At 39.8% G+C, this 15,732-nt stretch overlaps 1 protein-coding gene across 1 annotated transcript in view; it reads left to right on the top strand.

The window, feature by feature from the left end:
* Window positions 1-15,732, top strand: part of LOC126161648 (myosin-VIIa) — a 509,736-nt gene that overhangs the window by 460,637 nt on the left and 33,367 nt on the right. Inside the window, exons 24-28 of the mRNA XM_049917634.1 lie at window positions 1,214-1,460; window positions 3,782-3,955; window positions 5,349-5,576; window positions 10,852-11,025; window positions 11,210-11,327. Coding sequence (XP_049773591.1) covers window positions 1,214-1,460; window positions 3,782-3,955; window positions 5,349-5,576; window positions 10,852-11,025; window positions 11,210-11,327 — 941 coding nt within the window. The remainder of the gene's footprint in view (window positions 1-1,213; window positions 1,461-3,781; window positions 3,956-5,348; window positions 5,577-10,851; window positions 11,026-11,209; window positions 11,328-15,732) is intronic.

Here is a 15,732-nt window from a genome sequence, read left to right as displayed (position 1 = left end):
GTTAAGTCCTCTGTTCCATATCCTACTGTACTTTTGAAACCCACAACAATGCTATCAAGCCATAAATAAGAATTTCCTTATCAATAGTACCACAATGAACTAGAACAGCTCAGCCAATGCATGCCCAGTAATGAGATGTATCCTTCCAAAGATCATTTTTATTCCTCTCTCATCTCCCCCACAAATCCCCTCCCTCTGAATACGTCGTATACTGACAATCATTCTGCTGACCCAGTTCCAGAAAGGCCAGAATTTCTTAGTATATAAAAGTAGGGCAAAGTCACATATCAGATTTCTGGAATCACTATTCTTCATTCTGTGCGGACCAGTTGTCCACTGTTATGAGAAACACTGCTAAACATGTATCATACATAAACTTAACTACACAGTTGCATAGCATAGTAATATGATTTCCTGGAAGATACATCAGGATGCAGGAGACATCCATGACACTCCCACATAGCATAGCTCCACACACTTTCCCATAATACTAGCCTCTCTGAACTGTTCAGTTGGTAATTGCAACACACCACATAGTAAGTAGCCTCATCTTCCTGGCCTGAAACTACATTAGCTCTACTCTTTTCTTGCCTCTGCTCCCATTCTAGTTTCCTAAAACTATCTACCCATTCTTATTTTCTTTTTATGCCTGTATTCCATTCCTCCATGTTGTCATCTTCAGACATTCTTATTTATTTGCATCTCTTTTCTATCCATTATTTATTTTATTTAAATTTTCTTTCTTTTGGCTATTCTTTCACCCTGAGGTGTATTTTGCTCCTTAGCTCACTGGTGTTACAACTGATTCCCTCTTTCCTGCTCTTCCACTTTGCAGAATATAGCATCTCTTAATTGCTTTTTGAAGCTTTCTGTCCACCCCGTATTTTCCAAGCAATTATGAGAAACAGTGAATGCAAGTTAATGTTGAAAATGTTTTTAATGAACTATAACTAAAAGGTGAAAGTTGAAAGTAATTAATAAGAGTAATGATAGATAAAGGACTGTTCCAAGTTTCAAATAAAATTAACTTTCAGTACAAAGTTTGAATGTTCTTGATTATTTCTTTGTCATTGGTGACTTGACGGTCATTACGTGTGTTTGTTGTTAAGCTACCAGCCAAACTTTTTGAGCTATCCAGTCATATTACCCTGGTACTTTTTCTTTGTCATTCAGATCTTTAGTTTGTAACTCTTATGATGAAACTGTTTTACAGGGATGAAATATACTGTCAGATATGCAAACAGCTAACTAATAACCCATCAAAGTCATCACATGCAAGAGGATGGATATTGTTGTCTTTGTGTGTTGGATGCTTTGCTCCATCTGAGAAGTTTGTGAACTATCTTAGAGCCTTCATAAGAGAAGGACCACCAGGCTATGCACCCTACTGTGAAGAGAGACTCAAACGGACATTCAACAATGGCACAAGAAACCAGCCTCCTAGTTGGCTTGAACTCCAGGTGAGCAGCTGCCTTTGTATTTCAGCCCAAATATTCAGTGTCTTGGAGAAACAGCTTGTGAAATACTGCTTAGCAGTGTGTATAAATATATCAAAGTAATCAGCAACAGTTGCATGAAAGGAACTGTTAGTGAGCAGAGAACATCCTGGAGGATTAGGTAGGATTACTCATCACAGATACAAAATTGTTAAATGTGGAAGGACATGTTTTTCTTCTTTGACTCTGACTCTTTCATAACCTAACAGTAAAGGATTTAAAATAAAAGCTGCTTTTCTTCTGACAGGACTGATCAGTAGGTCCACAGATATTAGATGACATCAGTTCACCAGAGTTGGACATTCTGTCTCTAAATCCAAATGACAGTCCTTGCATTTTTACAAAAATCAGTTTCTTCTTGTTATGGCACCTGTCTTGATTATCTTCATCTCTGATGGTACAGTTGTAATAATGAAGCATCGTTGGTGATGTTTATATCAGCTATTTCCTTTGGCAGGATTGGTTCAAGGTTTGCTTTGTACAGTGTTCCACGTACTTAATATGTTCCATGTATTACTATTCCGTTATTGCTTCCAAGCCTGCACTCTATTGATGTTGACATTAATTCACTATTTTGATTGCAATCTTAAGCAGCTAGCACTGAAAACAAATTTCTGTATCATTTTGAAATATACCAAAGTCAAGCTGAATTATTTTTTTTCTAACTATACCTTTACTTGCAAATCATTAAGGAGTAAAGCAGACTGCACACTGAATAGAAGAAACATTGAACTGTCGAAAGGAACACCCAAAAGAGAAAGGAAACTTGCTGACTTCACCACGGCTTTGATTACCTATCAGCATGCCCCACCCCTCATAAAGTGGTATTCTATTGCTCACCCAATCTACACAACATCCTGGTCCATCCCTATGCCATACACATTCCCAAACCTTTGCTAGTAGGATCTTATCCCTGTGGAAGACCCAGATGTGCTCAATCCACCAACCCAGCACTTCCTACTTCAGTCATGGCACAGGTTTATCCTGTCCCATCAGAGGCAGGGCCAACTCTGAAAGCAGCCATGTCACTTACCAACTCTTTTGCAATCACTAAATAGCTTTTTATATCAGTATGACAGGCAACCAGCTGTCCATCAAACTGAATGGGCACTGCCAGTCTGTGGCCAAGAGCAAAGTTGACCACCCAGTGGCACAACATGCTAATGTTCAATTGCTGCTTCACAAATCATGCCATCTGGATCCTTACCTATAGTACAGATTTTTTGAGCTATGCAGATATGAGTTATCTGTGCAACACATCATTCATTTCCTTAACCCGCCTGATGTCAGTCTGTGGTAAACCGCTGTCCCCACATCCTCTACCCACCAGTATCCCCTTACTGTTTCCTCTTATCCAATCCAGGCCTCATTATCATATTCATCATGTGTCACACCTCACAGGCTCCTGCACCTGCGTGTCACATGCCTAGCCTGTGCACCTCCCATTCCTCCCGCTCACATTCCTAGCCAGCAGAAATGCTGCCTCTCTCCAAGCTGCTAGCTACTGATCACCAAATCTTCTTCCTGCCTCCTGTCTCTTTCTTCTTTCACCCACCCCGTTGTACCAGGCCCCACCCTACCCCACACCACTCCAATCCATCCTACCTCACCTCACCCCACCCGACCCCACCCCACCCCACCCCACCCCACTCTACTCCACTGCAGTGTGTGTGGACACACATGCGCTCTAGCTTGTCAAAGGATTTATTTGAAATCTAGAAAGTTTTCATTCTCTTTTGTGTTTGTCTGTAACTGCTATTCGAGGAGTGGTCTCCTTTACTCCTAAATTAGTTACTTGTTTAAATTATGCAGAACTTTCCTTACAATATATCTTTACTTGGTTTTCCATCAGAAATCTGCTTTAGTTCAACAACGTTTGTGCCGATAATAATTGCAAACATCACCTTTATAGGTTTCAAAAATGATTCATTACCCTACTTTTCCTTTCTTACATTTAATGCTGAAACTTCTTGTGCAGTGTCCTGTTTCTTACATTTATGACAAGTTTGTCTCGAGCACAAGTAGATGAACAATTAATTCATTGAATGTTTTGCTTTCATCATCAGAAAACAACAACTGACTGGATTGAAAGGTTTTAAATGTCCGCAGCATTTCTGTTTATTATTCCAAATACAGAAATGGTTGCTTTTTTATGTTACTGTACAGCAATCAGTCTGGATTATTCTTTATACTTTGACTCTTTTTATCTATTTGTGTTATTAATTTTCATTATTTAGTGTTTTTCTTTTATATTACAGTATGTGCTAATAAAAACTTACTTTCAGGCTACAAAATCCAAGAAGCCAATAATGTTACCAATAACATTTATGGATGGAAACACAAAAACACTTCTTGCAGATTCTGCAACTACTGCAAGAGAATTATGTAATCAGTTGTCAGACAAAATTGGCCTCAAGGACCAGTTTGGATTCTCATTGTACATTGCCTTATTTGACAAGGTGTGTAAACTTCTTTCTTTTGTAATTTATGGCAAGTTTATCAAGCAAACAATTTATACTAAAACTCAAATAAATGCTTATAATGTAATTATCCTCATTTGTTTTAGCATTGTAGACATTCTTCTAAGTGTTTACTTTTATAAAAAAAAAGTTGTAGTCCTTAAACTGAAGCAAGTTTAAAGCTTCCAATCTGCAGGAGTGGTCCATGTGATCATAATTTATTGTTTATATAATACAGTAACCTAATAAAACTATAAAATATTACTCTCTCAATAGACTTAAATCTTGTAATTTTATTGTGACCATAAAAAATATTTAGTAATGTCATTGTAAGACTTTGTCTCCAACAATATTAGTTCCAGCAATCCTTGAAACAACAGAATCCATTACAAGCGAATGAAGCTTTTAGAGAGAGAGAGAGAGAGAGAGAGAGAGAATGTTCTGTAGTATGTAGTTATTATATGAGAAACTTTGTCATTCCTTGCAGTATTGCCGTTGCAGCAGCTGAAAGTGACAGATCTGCTTCTTTCTTCCACCAGCTGTGAACACAGATTCATTAAATTTTTGAGCCGGCTGAACATAGTGTGCAAAAAATTCAGTGTTGGCTGTGTCTGGTTTATGGGCAAGACATGATGATGAAGCAGATACAATGTGTATGATCCAGACAGGCTTCTGATAGTCATTAAAACACACATTATAAAAGGTGGGCTGGACATCATCCCTCATCAGTGATGATTCTGGTGGAACAAGTGCGGCAACACAATATATAAAACCATGACAAGAGCAGGTTGACAGACAAGAAAATTTTGAAATGCTGTTAAATTTTTATTTTTCGTACTCTTTTTCCTTCATCAGGAGAAAGATGTGAAACAGTAAAGTGAAAGAGTAAAATACAGTGATGTAAAAGAGAAAAAAATTACTCTGAACCAAGAAATGGACAGGGTACAGCTCATTATTTAGAATAATCAACAAACTAAATGTTGCAATTCAGATTCCAGAATACTACATCTACCAGTAATGAGCTTCTGGTAATTGACATTAGAAATACAAGAGATTTTGTGGGAGGTAAAGAAAATACAAAATATCCTTTACATACTTTACTCAGTGCCACCACCCAACAAAAAACTCTCTCTCTCTCTCTCTCTCTCACACACACACTCTGTTTCTCTTCCTCTGCTCCGCCCTCTCCCTCCCCTCTTTGTTTACAGACTGATGCAGTTACAGATCTTCATTTAACATTGACCCTCTCCCCACAGGATTTTATATCCAATACTTCTTTAAGTAATTTATCTGAAGCAAGAAACCATGGGTTTTGTTTTATAATTCTGTAATTTTGTCATTTTGATTGTAATATGTAGACCTACACTTACAGTCCAACAATTCTCTTGTTTAGGTTTCATCACTAGGCAGTGGCGGAGATCATGTTATGGATGCTATATCACAATGTGAACAGTATGCCAAAGAACAAGGAGCTCAGGAAAGGAATGCTCCTTGGAGATTGTTTTTTAGAAAAGAAATATTTGCTCCATGGCATGATCCAGCAGAAGATCAAGTGGCGAGCAATCTCATATATCAGCAAGTAGTAAGAGGTGTTAAGTTTGGTGAATACAGATGTGACAAGGTAAGACATGGAACCTCGTATTGAATAATTGTCAAAAACGTATTCTTTATTTCTTTCTTCAGTAGATTATAAGGTAACTGAGGTTTTTTTTTAATAATGGTGTCATGCCTCTAATTTCACATGCATCTTTAATCTTCATGTAAGCTGGATATTTTTATTTGTAGTCTCTTGTTAAGGAATTATTCTACCAACTTCCTTGTCAAAAGCCAGCACTGAAAGACTGTAGTTATTTTAGATATCCATAATTGTTCTACATCATGAACTTCACTGTTTACTGTAAGATAAAACATGATTTCAGTAACCAATTACTTACCAGTACTGTTGAGCAATGCTGCTACACTGCGGTGACAAAAGTCATGAGACACCTCCTGATATGTCAGACCTCATTTTGCCCAACATAGTGTAGCAATTCAACATGATATGGACTCAATAAGTCGTTGAAAGTCCTCTGCAGAAATGTTGAGCCACACTGCCTCTATAGCCATTCATAGTTGTGAAAGTTTTGCTTTTGAAGGATTTTGTGCATCAACTGACCTCTTGAGTATATCCCATACCTGTTTAGTGAAATTCGTGTCAGGTGTCTGAGAACATGAAGTCCATTAATGGATACAAATGGCCTCCAAGTAGCTGGACATAACCATTTCCAGTCAATGATAATTCAGTTGGATCAGAGGACCTAGTCCATTCCATATAAACACAGCCCACACCATTATGGTGCTACCACCACCTTGCACAGTGCCTTGTTGACAACCTGGGTGGGGTTTGCACCACACTTGAATCCTACCATTAGCTCTTACCAACTGAAATCAGGACGTATCTGCCCAGATCATAGTTTTCCAGTCATCTAGGGTCCAACAAATATGGTCATGAGCCCAGGAAAAGCACTGCAGGTGATTTTGTGCTGTTAGCAAAGGCACCTGGTGTCAGTTATCTGCCGTCATAGCCCATTAATGCCAAATTTTGCTTCACTGTCCCAACGGATACATTCATCATGCATCCCATGTTTGTTTCTGTGGTTAATTCACTCTGTGTTGCTTATCTGTTATCACTGACAACTCTGTGAAAGCACTGCTGCTCTCTGTCATTAAGCGAAGGCCATCAGCCACTACATGAGGTAATGCCTGAAATTTGATATTCTCAGCACACTCTTGGACACTGTGGATATTCTAATATTGAATTTCTTAACAATTTTCAAAATGGAATGTCCCATGCATCTAGCTCCAACTACTATTTTGTGTTCAACGTCTGTTAATTCCCATGATGTGGCCATATGTCGGAAACTGTTTCAGATGAATCACCTGAATACAAATAACACTTTACCAGTGCACTGTCCTTTTATATCTTGCATATGTGATAGTAATACCATCGGTATATGTGCATATCACTGTCCCATGACTTTTGTCACCTCAGTGTAAATTTGTTGTTATTGTGGTCTTCCGTCCTGAGACTGGTTTGATGCAGCTCTCCATGCTACTCTATCCTGTGCAAGCTTCTTCATCTTCCAGTACCTACTGCAACCTACATCCTTCTGAATCTGCTTAGTGTATTCATCTCTTGGTCTCCCTCTACGATTTTTACCCTCCACACTGCCCTCCAATACTAAATTGGTGATCCCTTGATGCCTCAGAATATGTCCTACCAATCGATCCCTTCTTCTAGTGAAGTTGTGCCACAAACTTCTCTTCTCCCCAATCCTATTCAATACCTCCTCATTAGTTATGTGATCTACCCATCTAATCTTCAGCATTCTTCTGTAGCACCACATTTCGAAAGCTTCTATTCTCTTCTTGTCCAAACTAGTTATCGTCCATGTTTCACTTCCATACATGGCTACGCTCCGTACAAATACTTTCATCAGAAACGACTTCCTGACACTTAAATCTATACTCAATGTTAACAAATTTCTCTTCTTCAGAAATGCTTTCCTTGCCATTGCCAGTCTACATTTTATATCCTCTCTACTTCGACCATCATCAGTTATTTTGCTCCCCAAATAGCAAAACTCCTTTACTACTTTATGTGTCTCATTTCCTAATCTAATTCCCTCAGCATCACCTGACTTAATTCGACTACATTCCATTATCCTCGTTTTGCTTTTGTTTATGTTCATCTTATATCCTCCCTTCAAGACACAATCCATTCCGTTCAACTGCTCTTCCAAGTCCTTTGCTGTCTCTGACAGAATTACAATGTCAACAGAGAACATCAGAGTTATTATTTCTCCTCCATGGATTTTAATACCTACTCTGAAGTGTTCTTTTGTTTCCTGTAGTGCTTGCTCAATATACAGATTCAATAACATCGGGGATAGGCTACGACCCTGTCTCACTCCCTTCCCAACCACTGCTTCCCTTTCATGCCCCTCGACTCTTTTAACTGCCATCTGGTTTCTGTACAAATTGTAAATAGCCTTTTGCTCCCTGTATTTTACTCCTGCCACCTTCAGAATTTGAAAGAGAGTATTCCAGTCAACATTGTCAAAAACTTTCTTTAAGTCTACAAATGCTAGAAATGTAGGTTTGCCTTTCCTTAATCTAGCTTCTAAGAGAAGTCGTAGGGTCAGTATTGCCTCATGTGTTCCAATATTTCTACGGAATCCAAACTGATCTTCCCCGAGGTCGGCTTCTACCAGTTTTCCATTCGTCTGTAAAGAATTTGCGTTAGTATTTTGCATCTGTGACTTATTAAACTGATTGTTCGGTAATTTTCACATCTGTCAGCATCTGCTTTCTTTGGGATTGGAATTATTATATTCTTCTTGAAGTCTGAGGGTATTTTGCCTGTCTCATACATCTTGCTCACCAGATGGTAGAGTTTTGTCAGGATTGGCTCTCCCAAGGCTGTCAGTAGCTCTAATGGAACGTTGTCTACTCCCGGGGCCTTGTTTCGACTTAGGTCTTTCAGTGCTCTCTCAAACTCTTCACGCAGTATCATATCTCCCATTTCATCTTCATCTACCTCTTATTCCATTTCCTTAATATTGTCCTCAAGAACATCACCCCTGTATAGATCCTCTACATACTCCTTCCACCTTTCTGCTTTCCCTTCTTTGCTTAGAACTGGGTTTCCATCTGAGCTCTTGATATTCAAGCAAGTGGTTCTCTTTTCTCCAAAGATCTCTCTAATTTTCCTGTAGGCAGTATCTATCTTACCCCTAGTGAGATAAGTTTCTACATCCTTACATTTGTCTTCTAGCCATCCCTGCTTAGCCATTTTGCACTTCCTGTCGATCTCATTTTTGAGATGTTTGTATTCCTTTTTGCCTGCTTCATTTACTGCATTTTTATATTTTCTCCTTTCATCAATTAAATTCAATATTTCTTCTGTTACTCAAGGATTTCTATTATCCCTAGTATTTTTACCTACTAGATCCTCTGCTGCCTTCACTACTTCATCTCTCAAAGCTACCCATTCTTCTTCTACTGTATTTCTTTCCCTCATTCCTGTCAATTGTTCCCTTATGCTCTCCCTGAAACTCTGTAAAACCTCTGGTTCAGTCAGTTTATCCAGGTCCCATCTCCTTAAATTCCCACCTTTTTGCAGTTTCTTCAGCTTTAATTTATAGTTCATAACCAATAGATTGTGGTCAGAGTCCATATCTGCCCCTGGAAATATCTTACAATTTAAAACCTGGTTCCTAAATCTCTGTCTTACCATTATATAATCTATCTGACACCTTCTAGTATCTCCAGGATTCTTCCGTGTATACAACCTTCTTTTATGATTCTTGAACCAAGTGTTAGCTATGATTAAGTTATGCTCTGTGCAAAATTCTACCAGGCGGCTTCCTCTTTCATTTCTTAGCTCCAATCCATACTCACCTACTAAGTTTCCTTCTCTCCCTTTTCCTACTACCGAATTCCAGTCACCCATGACTATTAAATTTTCGTCTCCCTTCACTATCTGAATAATTTTTTTTTATTTCATCATACATTTCTTCAATTTCTTCGTCATCTGCAGAGCTAGTTGGCATATAAACTTGTACTACTGCAGTAGGCGTGGGCTTCGTGTCTATCTTGGCCACAATAATGTGTTCACTATGCTGTTTGTAGTAGCTTACCCGCATTCCTATTTTTTTATTCATTATTAAACCAACTCCTGCCTTACCCCTATTTGATTTTGTATTTATAACCCTGAATTCACCTGACGAAAAGTCTTGTTCCTCCTTCCAGCATACTTCACTAATTCCTACTATATCTAACTTTAACCTATCCCTTTCCCTTTTTAAATTTTCTAACCTACCTGCTCGATTAAGGGATCTGACATTCAATGCTCCGATCTGTAAAATGCCAGTTTTCTTTCTCCTGATGACCACATCCTCCTGAGTAGTCCCCGCCCGGAGATCCGAATGGGGGACTATTTTACTTCCGGAATATTTTACACAAGAGGACGCCATCATCATTTAGCCATACAGTAAAGCTGAATGCCCTCGGGAAAAATTACGGCTGTAGTTTCCCCTTGCTTTCAGCCATTCGCAGTACCAGTACAGCAAGGCTGTTTTGGTTAGTGTTACAAGGCTTGATCAGTCAATAATCCAGACTGTTGCCCCTGCAACTACTGAAAAGGCTGCTGCTCCTCTTCAGGATCCACACATTTGTCTGGCCTCTTAACAGATACCCCTCCGTTGTGGTTGCACCTACAGTACGGCTATCTGTATCGCTGAAGCACGCAAGCCTCCGTGTAAATTTATGTTTATGAAAATAGGTCAGTACTGATCAAACAGAAGAGGCACTTGGCAGCATACCAGCAATTCAAAAAAAGTAGTCTCAGTAATTCTAAATCTGCTACTTTGCGTCTATAAAAACTGCTGTTAGAAATTACATCATCATATTGAATCGTCAGTCGTCGGTAAAATTCAGTAGGTTCATTCATGTGTAGTAAAGATTTACAACAAAATGATGTGTTTTTTTGTGAAATGATCATTGTTGCAGAGGTTGTAAACTGGTTCACATCTCTGCACTCCTGTGTGCCTTTTATTTTATGCAGCAACTCCCTTGTTGACTTAAACAAAGTGGTACATTGTGCTGTATTTTTTTCTTTAAATTAAAAGGCTTCAATTTATTTGACTATGCACATATTCAACTTAGAGTACAACATTGGTAAGACAAGCAACCTTGGACATGCATAAATGAAAGAGCTCCATGTCAAAAAGAATTATATCAGAGGTACTTTAAAAATGGCATCACTATTGCGAGGAGCTGTCGGTATTTCATATAATGTTTTGTGACTATGTATGTAATTTTTGAATCTAGTGTGGAACCTTGTTCTGTTTCAGGAAGAGGATCTTGCAATGATAGCAGCTCAACAGTATTATATTGAATACGGCACAGATCTGAACATTGATAGGCTGTACAATTTGCTTCCAAGCTATATTCCTGATTATTGTTTCACAAACACAGAAAAAGCCATTGATCGCTGGGGCCAACTAGTTATTCAAGCTTATAAGAAGGTACTGTCTCTGGAATTATAATAGGACTACGAAAATATCTGATTTGTTTCATACATTAGCCCTATGTAAATATCTGCTCTGTGTTATAATTATGTTAAGGATTATATCAACAACAATGTTCTTTATTTTGTATAATAATGCTATCTGTTTTACATTTTGATTGTGTTATATTTTCTTTCTACAGAGCTATTATTTGAAGGAGAAGGTTCCACCTTTGAGAGTAAAAGAAGATGTTGTTAGCTATGCTAAGTTCAAGTGGCCTTTATTATTCTCCCGGTTCTATGAAGCTTACAGAAATTCTGGTGAGACAGGCAATGTTAAACTTTTTACTTAAATATTATTTCAACTGAAGTTATTAGTTTTAGTATTTTTCACTGTGTTTTGTAACTCAAACTTTTTGGGTGCAATATTTTTTGTTTCAGAATATTATCACCATATAAACATTTGCAATAATCATTATTACGTATGTGAGTAGTTGAGTAATAGGGATTATTCAAATGAAAAGGCGAAGTATATGTGCATATTACTTTTATATCTAATTTTCTTGTTGTGGTTTACAGTGCATCCCAGTTAGTCATATTTAGGGACAACAAAAAGCGCTAAGGTCCACAATTATAAGCAGAGTCCTTAAAGAGACCACACATGGTGTTTAAACTGTAATGTAATAGGAAAGACAGAAAAATCTACTCGTCAAGTAGTGGCAGGAGAACAAGAAGGCACATAAATTTGCAAGCTTTCAGAGCCAGTGGACCCTTCTTCTGGCAGAAGGGTTGACAGGGAAGGAAGAGGGGTGAACGAAGAGGACTGTTCAGGATTAGGAAATGGGGACAGTTCAAAGTCGCTCAGAACCCTGGGTCAGGGAAGACGTACTGGACAGGACAAGAAGAAAAGACTGATTGCTGCAGACTGTAATGCATGAGATCTGGAAACCTGAGAGCTTAAAGGTGGAAATAGGCCAATACACAATATCAAGATTGCTGAGAAAACATCGTGCACAAGTTAATAAGAGCAGAAAGCTACATAAATTGTATTTGGTAGAGGTAGGGACAGGGAAGAATAGACATGTCAGAAAATAAGATATAAAAAACTACATGTGTGCTGCCTGTATATTGGCCAAAATGTGCTACAAGTAGCTGACCACACCATATGGCCTTGATGGGATACATCAATTTGGATGTATTCTGAATTTTGGACACCGTCACAAAGGTGTGGATCAGATGTTGAGATTCAGAGCTTGGTTGCTCGGTGCTCTGATCTTGATTACTGAACATTTGGTTGATGCGAGGACAGATGAACAGTATAGTGCATGGCACTCTGGTTAGTAACAATAGTGAACTCAAACCATGTATCTATGCAGCATTTAAAAGCTATTTGACAGGACCCAGGTACCTTCAGGTGGCTTCACTGGTCCATGTTGAAGCCCTGGCATATGCTTATGAAGGCTATTGTGGATACTTCGAGCATCTCCTGAAATATCTACATCTACATCTACATCCATACTCCGCAAGCCACCTGACGGTGTGTGGCGGAGGGTACCTTCAGTACCTCTATCGGTTCTCCCTTCTATTCCAGTCTCGTATTGTTCGTGGAAAGAAGGATTGTCGGTATGCCTCTGTGTGGGCTCTAATCTCTCTGATTTTATCCTCATGGTCTCTTCGCGAGATATACGTAGGAGGGAGCAATATACTGCTTGACTCTTCGGTGAAGGTATGTTCTCGAAACTTTGACAAAAGCCCGTACCGAGCTACTGAGCGTCTCTCCTGCAGAGTCTTCCACTGGAGTTTATCTATCATCTCCGTAACGCTTTCGCGATTACTAAATGATCCTGTAACGAAGCGCGCTGCTCTCCGTTGGATCTTCTCTATGTCTTGTATCAACCCTATCTGGTACGGATCCCACACTGCTGAGCAGTATTCAAGCAGTGGGCGAACAAGCGTACTGTAACCTACTTCCTTTGTTTTCGGATTGCATTTCCTTAGGATTCTTCCAATGAATCTCAGTCTGGCATCTGCTTTACCGACAATCAACATTATATGATCATTCCATTTTAAATCACTCCTAATGCGTACTCCCAGATAATTTATGGTATTAACTGCTTCCAGTTGCTGACCTGCTATTTTGTAGCTAAATGATAAAGGATCTATCTTTCTGTGTATTCGCAGCACATTACACTTGTCTACTTTGAGATTCAGTTGCCATTCCCTGCACCATGCGTCAATTCGCTGCAGATCCTCCTGCATCTCAGTACAATCCTCCATTGTTACAACCTCTCGATACACCACAGCATCATCTGCAAAAAGCCTCAGTGAACTTTCGATGTCATCCACCAGGTCATTTATGTATATTGTGAATAGCAACGGTCCTATGACACTCCCCTGCGGCACACCTGAAATTACTCTTACTTCGGAAGACTTCTCTCCATTGAGAATAACATGCTGCGTCCTGTTATCTAGGAACTCCTCAATCCAATCACACAATTGGTCTGATAGTCCATATGCTCTTACTTTGTTCAATAAACGACTGTGGGGAACTGTATCGAACGCCTTGCGGAAGTCAAGAAACACGGCATCTACCTGTGAACCCGTGTCTATGGCCCTCTGAGTCTCGTGGATGAATAGCGCAAGCTGGGTTTCACATGACCGTCTTTTTCGAAACCCATGCTGATTCCTACAGAGTAGATTTCTAGTCTCCAGAAAAGTCATTATACTCGAACACAATACGTGTTCCAAAATTCTACAACTGATCGACGTTAGAGATATAGGTCTATAGTTCTGCACATCTGTTCGACGTCCCTTCTTGAAAAGGGGGATGACCTGTGCCCTTTTCCAATCCTTTGGAACGCTACGCTCTTCTAGAGACCTACGGTACACCGCTGCAAGAAGGGGGGCAAGTTCCTTCGCGTACTCTGTGTAAAATTGAACTGGTATCCCATCAGGTCCAGTGGCCTTTCCTCTTTTGAGCGATTTTAATTGTTTCTCTATCCCTCTGTTGTCTATTTCGATATCTACCATTTTGTCATCTGTGCGACAATCTAGAGAAGGAACTACAGTGCAATCTTCCTCTGTGAAACAACTTTGGAAAAAGACATTTAGTATTTCGGCCTTTAGTCTGTCATCCTCTGTTTCAGTACCATTTTGGTCACAGAGTGTCTGGACATTTTGTTTTGATCCACCTACCGCTTTGACATAAGACCAAAATTTCTTAGGATTTTCTGCCAAGTCAGTACATAGAACTTTACTTTCGAATTCATTGAACGCCTCTCGCATAGCTCTCTTCACACTACATTTCGCTTCGCGTAATTTTTGTTTGTCTGCAAGGCTTTGGCTATGTTTATGTTTGCTGTGAAGTTCCCTTTGCTTCCGCAGCAGTTTTCTAACTCGGTTGTTGAACCACGGTGGCTCTTTTCCATCTCTTACGATCTTGCTTGGCACATACTCATCTAACGCATATTGTACGATGGTTTTGAACTTTGTCCACTGATCCTCAACACTATCAGTACTTGAGACAAAACTTTTGTGTTGAGCCAACAGGTACTCTGAAATCTGCTTTTTGTCACTTTTTCTTAACAGAAAAATCTTCCTACCCTTTTTAATATTCCTATTTACGGCTGAAATCATCGATGCCGTAACCGCTTTATGATCACTGATTCCCTCTTCTGCGTTAACTTTTTCAAATAGTTCGGGTCTGTTTGTCACCAGAAGGTCTAATATGTTATCGCCACGAGTCGGTTCTCTGTTTAACTGCTCAAGGTAGTTTTCAGATAAAGCACTTAAAAAAATTTCACTGGATTCTTTGTCCCTGCCACCCGTTATGAACGTCTGAGTCTCCCAGTCTATATCTGGCAAATTAAAATCTCCACCCATAACTATAACATGGTGGGGAAATCTACTCGAAATATTTTCCAAATTATCCTTCAGGTGCTCAGCCACAACAGCTGCTGAGCCAGGGGGCCTATAGAGACATCCAATTACCATGTCTGAGCCTGCTTTAACCGCGACCTTCACCCAAATCATTTCACATTTCGGATCTCCGTCAATTTCCTTCGATACTATTGCACTTCTTACCGCTATAAACACGCCTCCCCCTTCACTGTTCAGCCTGTCTCTGCGGTATACATTCCAATCTGAGTTTAGGATTTCGTTACTGTTTACATCTGGTTTCAGCCAACTTTCTGTCCCTAGTACTATATGGGCGTTGTGATCGTTTATTAATGAGAGCAGTTCTGGGACCTTTCTATAGACGCTCCTGCAGTTTACTATTAGCACATTAATATTGTTATTCCCTGTTGCATTTTGCCTACTCCTATCTTGCCGCGTCTCAGGAGGCGTCTTGTCGGGCCTAGGGAGGGGATTCTCTAACCTAAAAAACCCCCATGTGCACTCCACACGTACTCCGCTACCCTTGTAGCCGCTTCCGGCGTGTAGTGCACGCCTGACCTATTCAGGGGGACCCTACATTTCTCCACCCGATAGCGGAGGTCGAGAAATTTGCACCCCAGATCTCCGCAGAATCGTCTGAGCCTCTGGTTTAAGCCTTCCACTCGGCTCCAAACCAGAGGACCGCGATCGGTTCTGGGAACGATACTACAAATAGTTAGCTCTGATTCCACCCCGCGAGCGAGGCTTTCCGCCTTCACCAATTCCGCCAACCGCCTGTACGAACTGAGGATGACCTCTGAACCCAGACGGCAGGAGTCATTGGTGCCGA

This window comes from Schistocerca cancellata, chromosome 2 (assembly GCF_023864275.1).
Source record: "Schistocerca cancellata isolate TAMUIC-IGC-003103 chromosome 2, iqSchCanc2.1, whole genome shotgun sequence".
NCBI lineage: Eukaryota > Metazoa > Arthropoda > Insecta > Orthoptera > Acrididae > Schistocerca > Schistocerca cancellata.
This window is presented reverse-complemented; position numbering and strand designations above follow the sequence as displayed.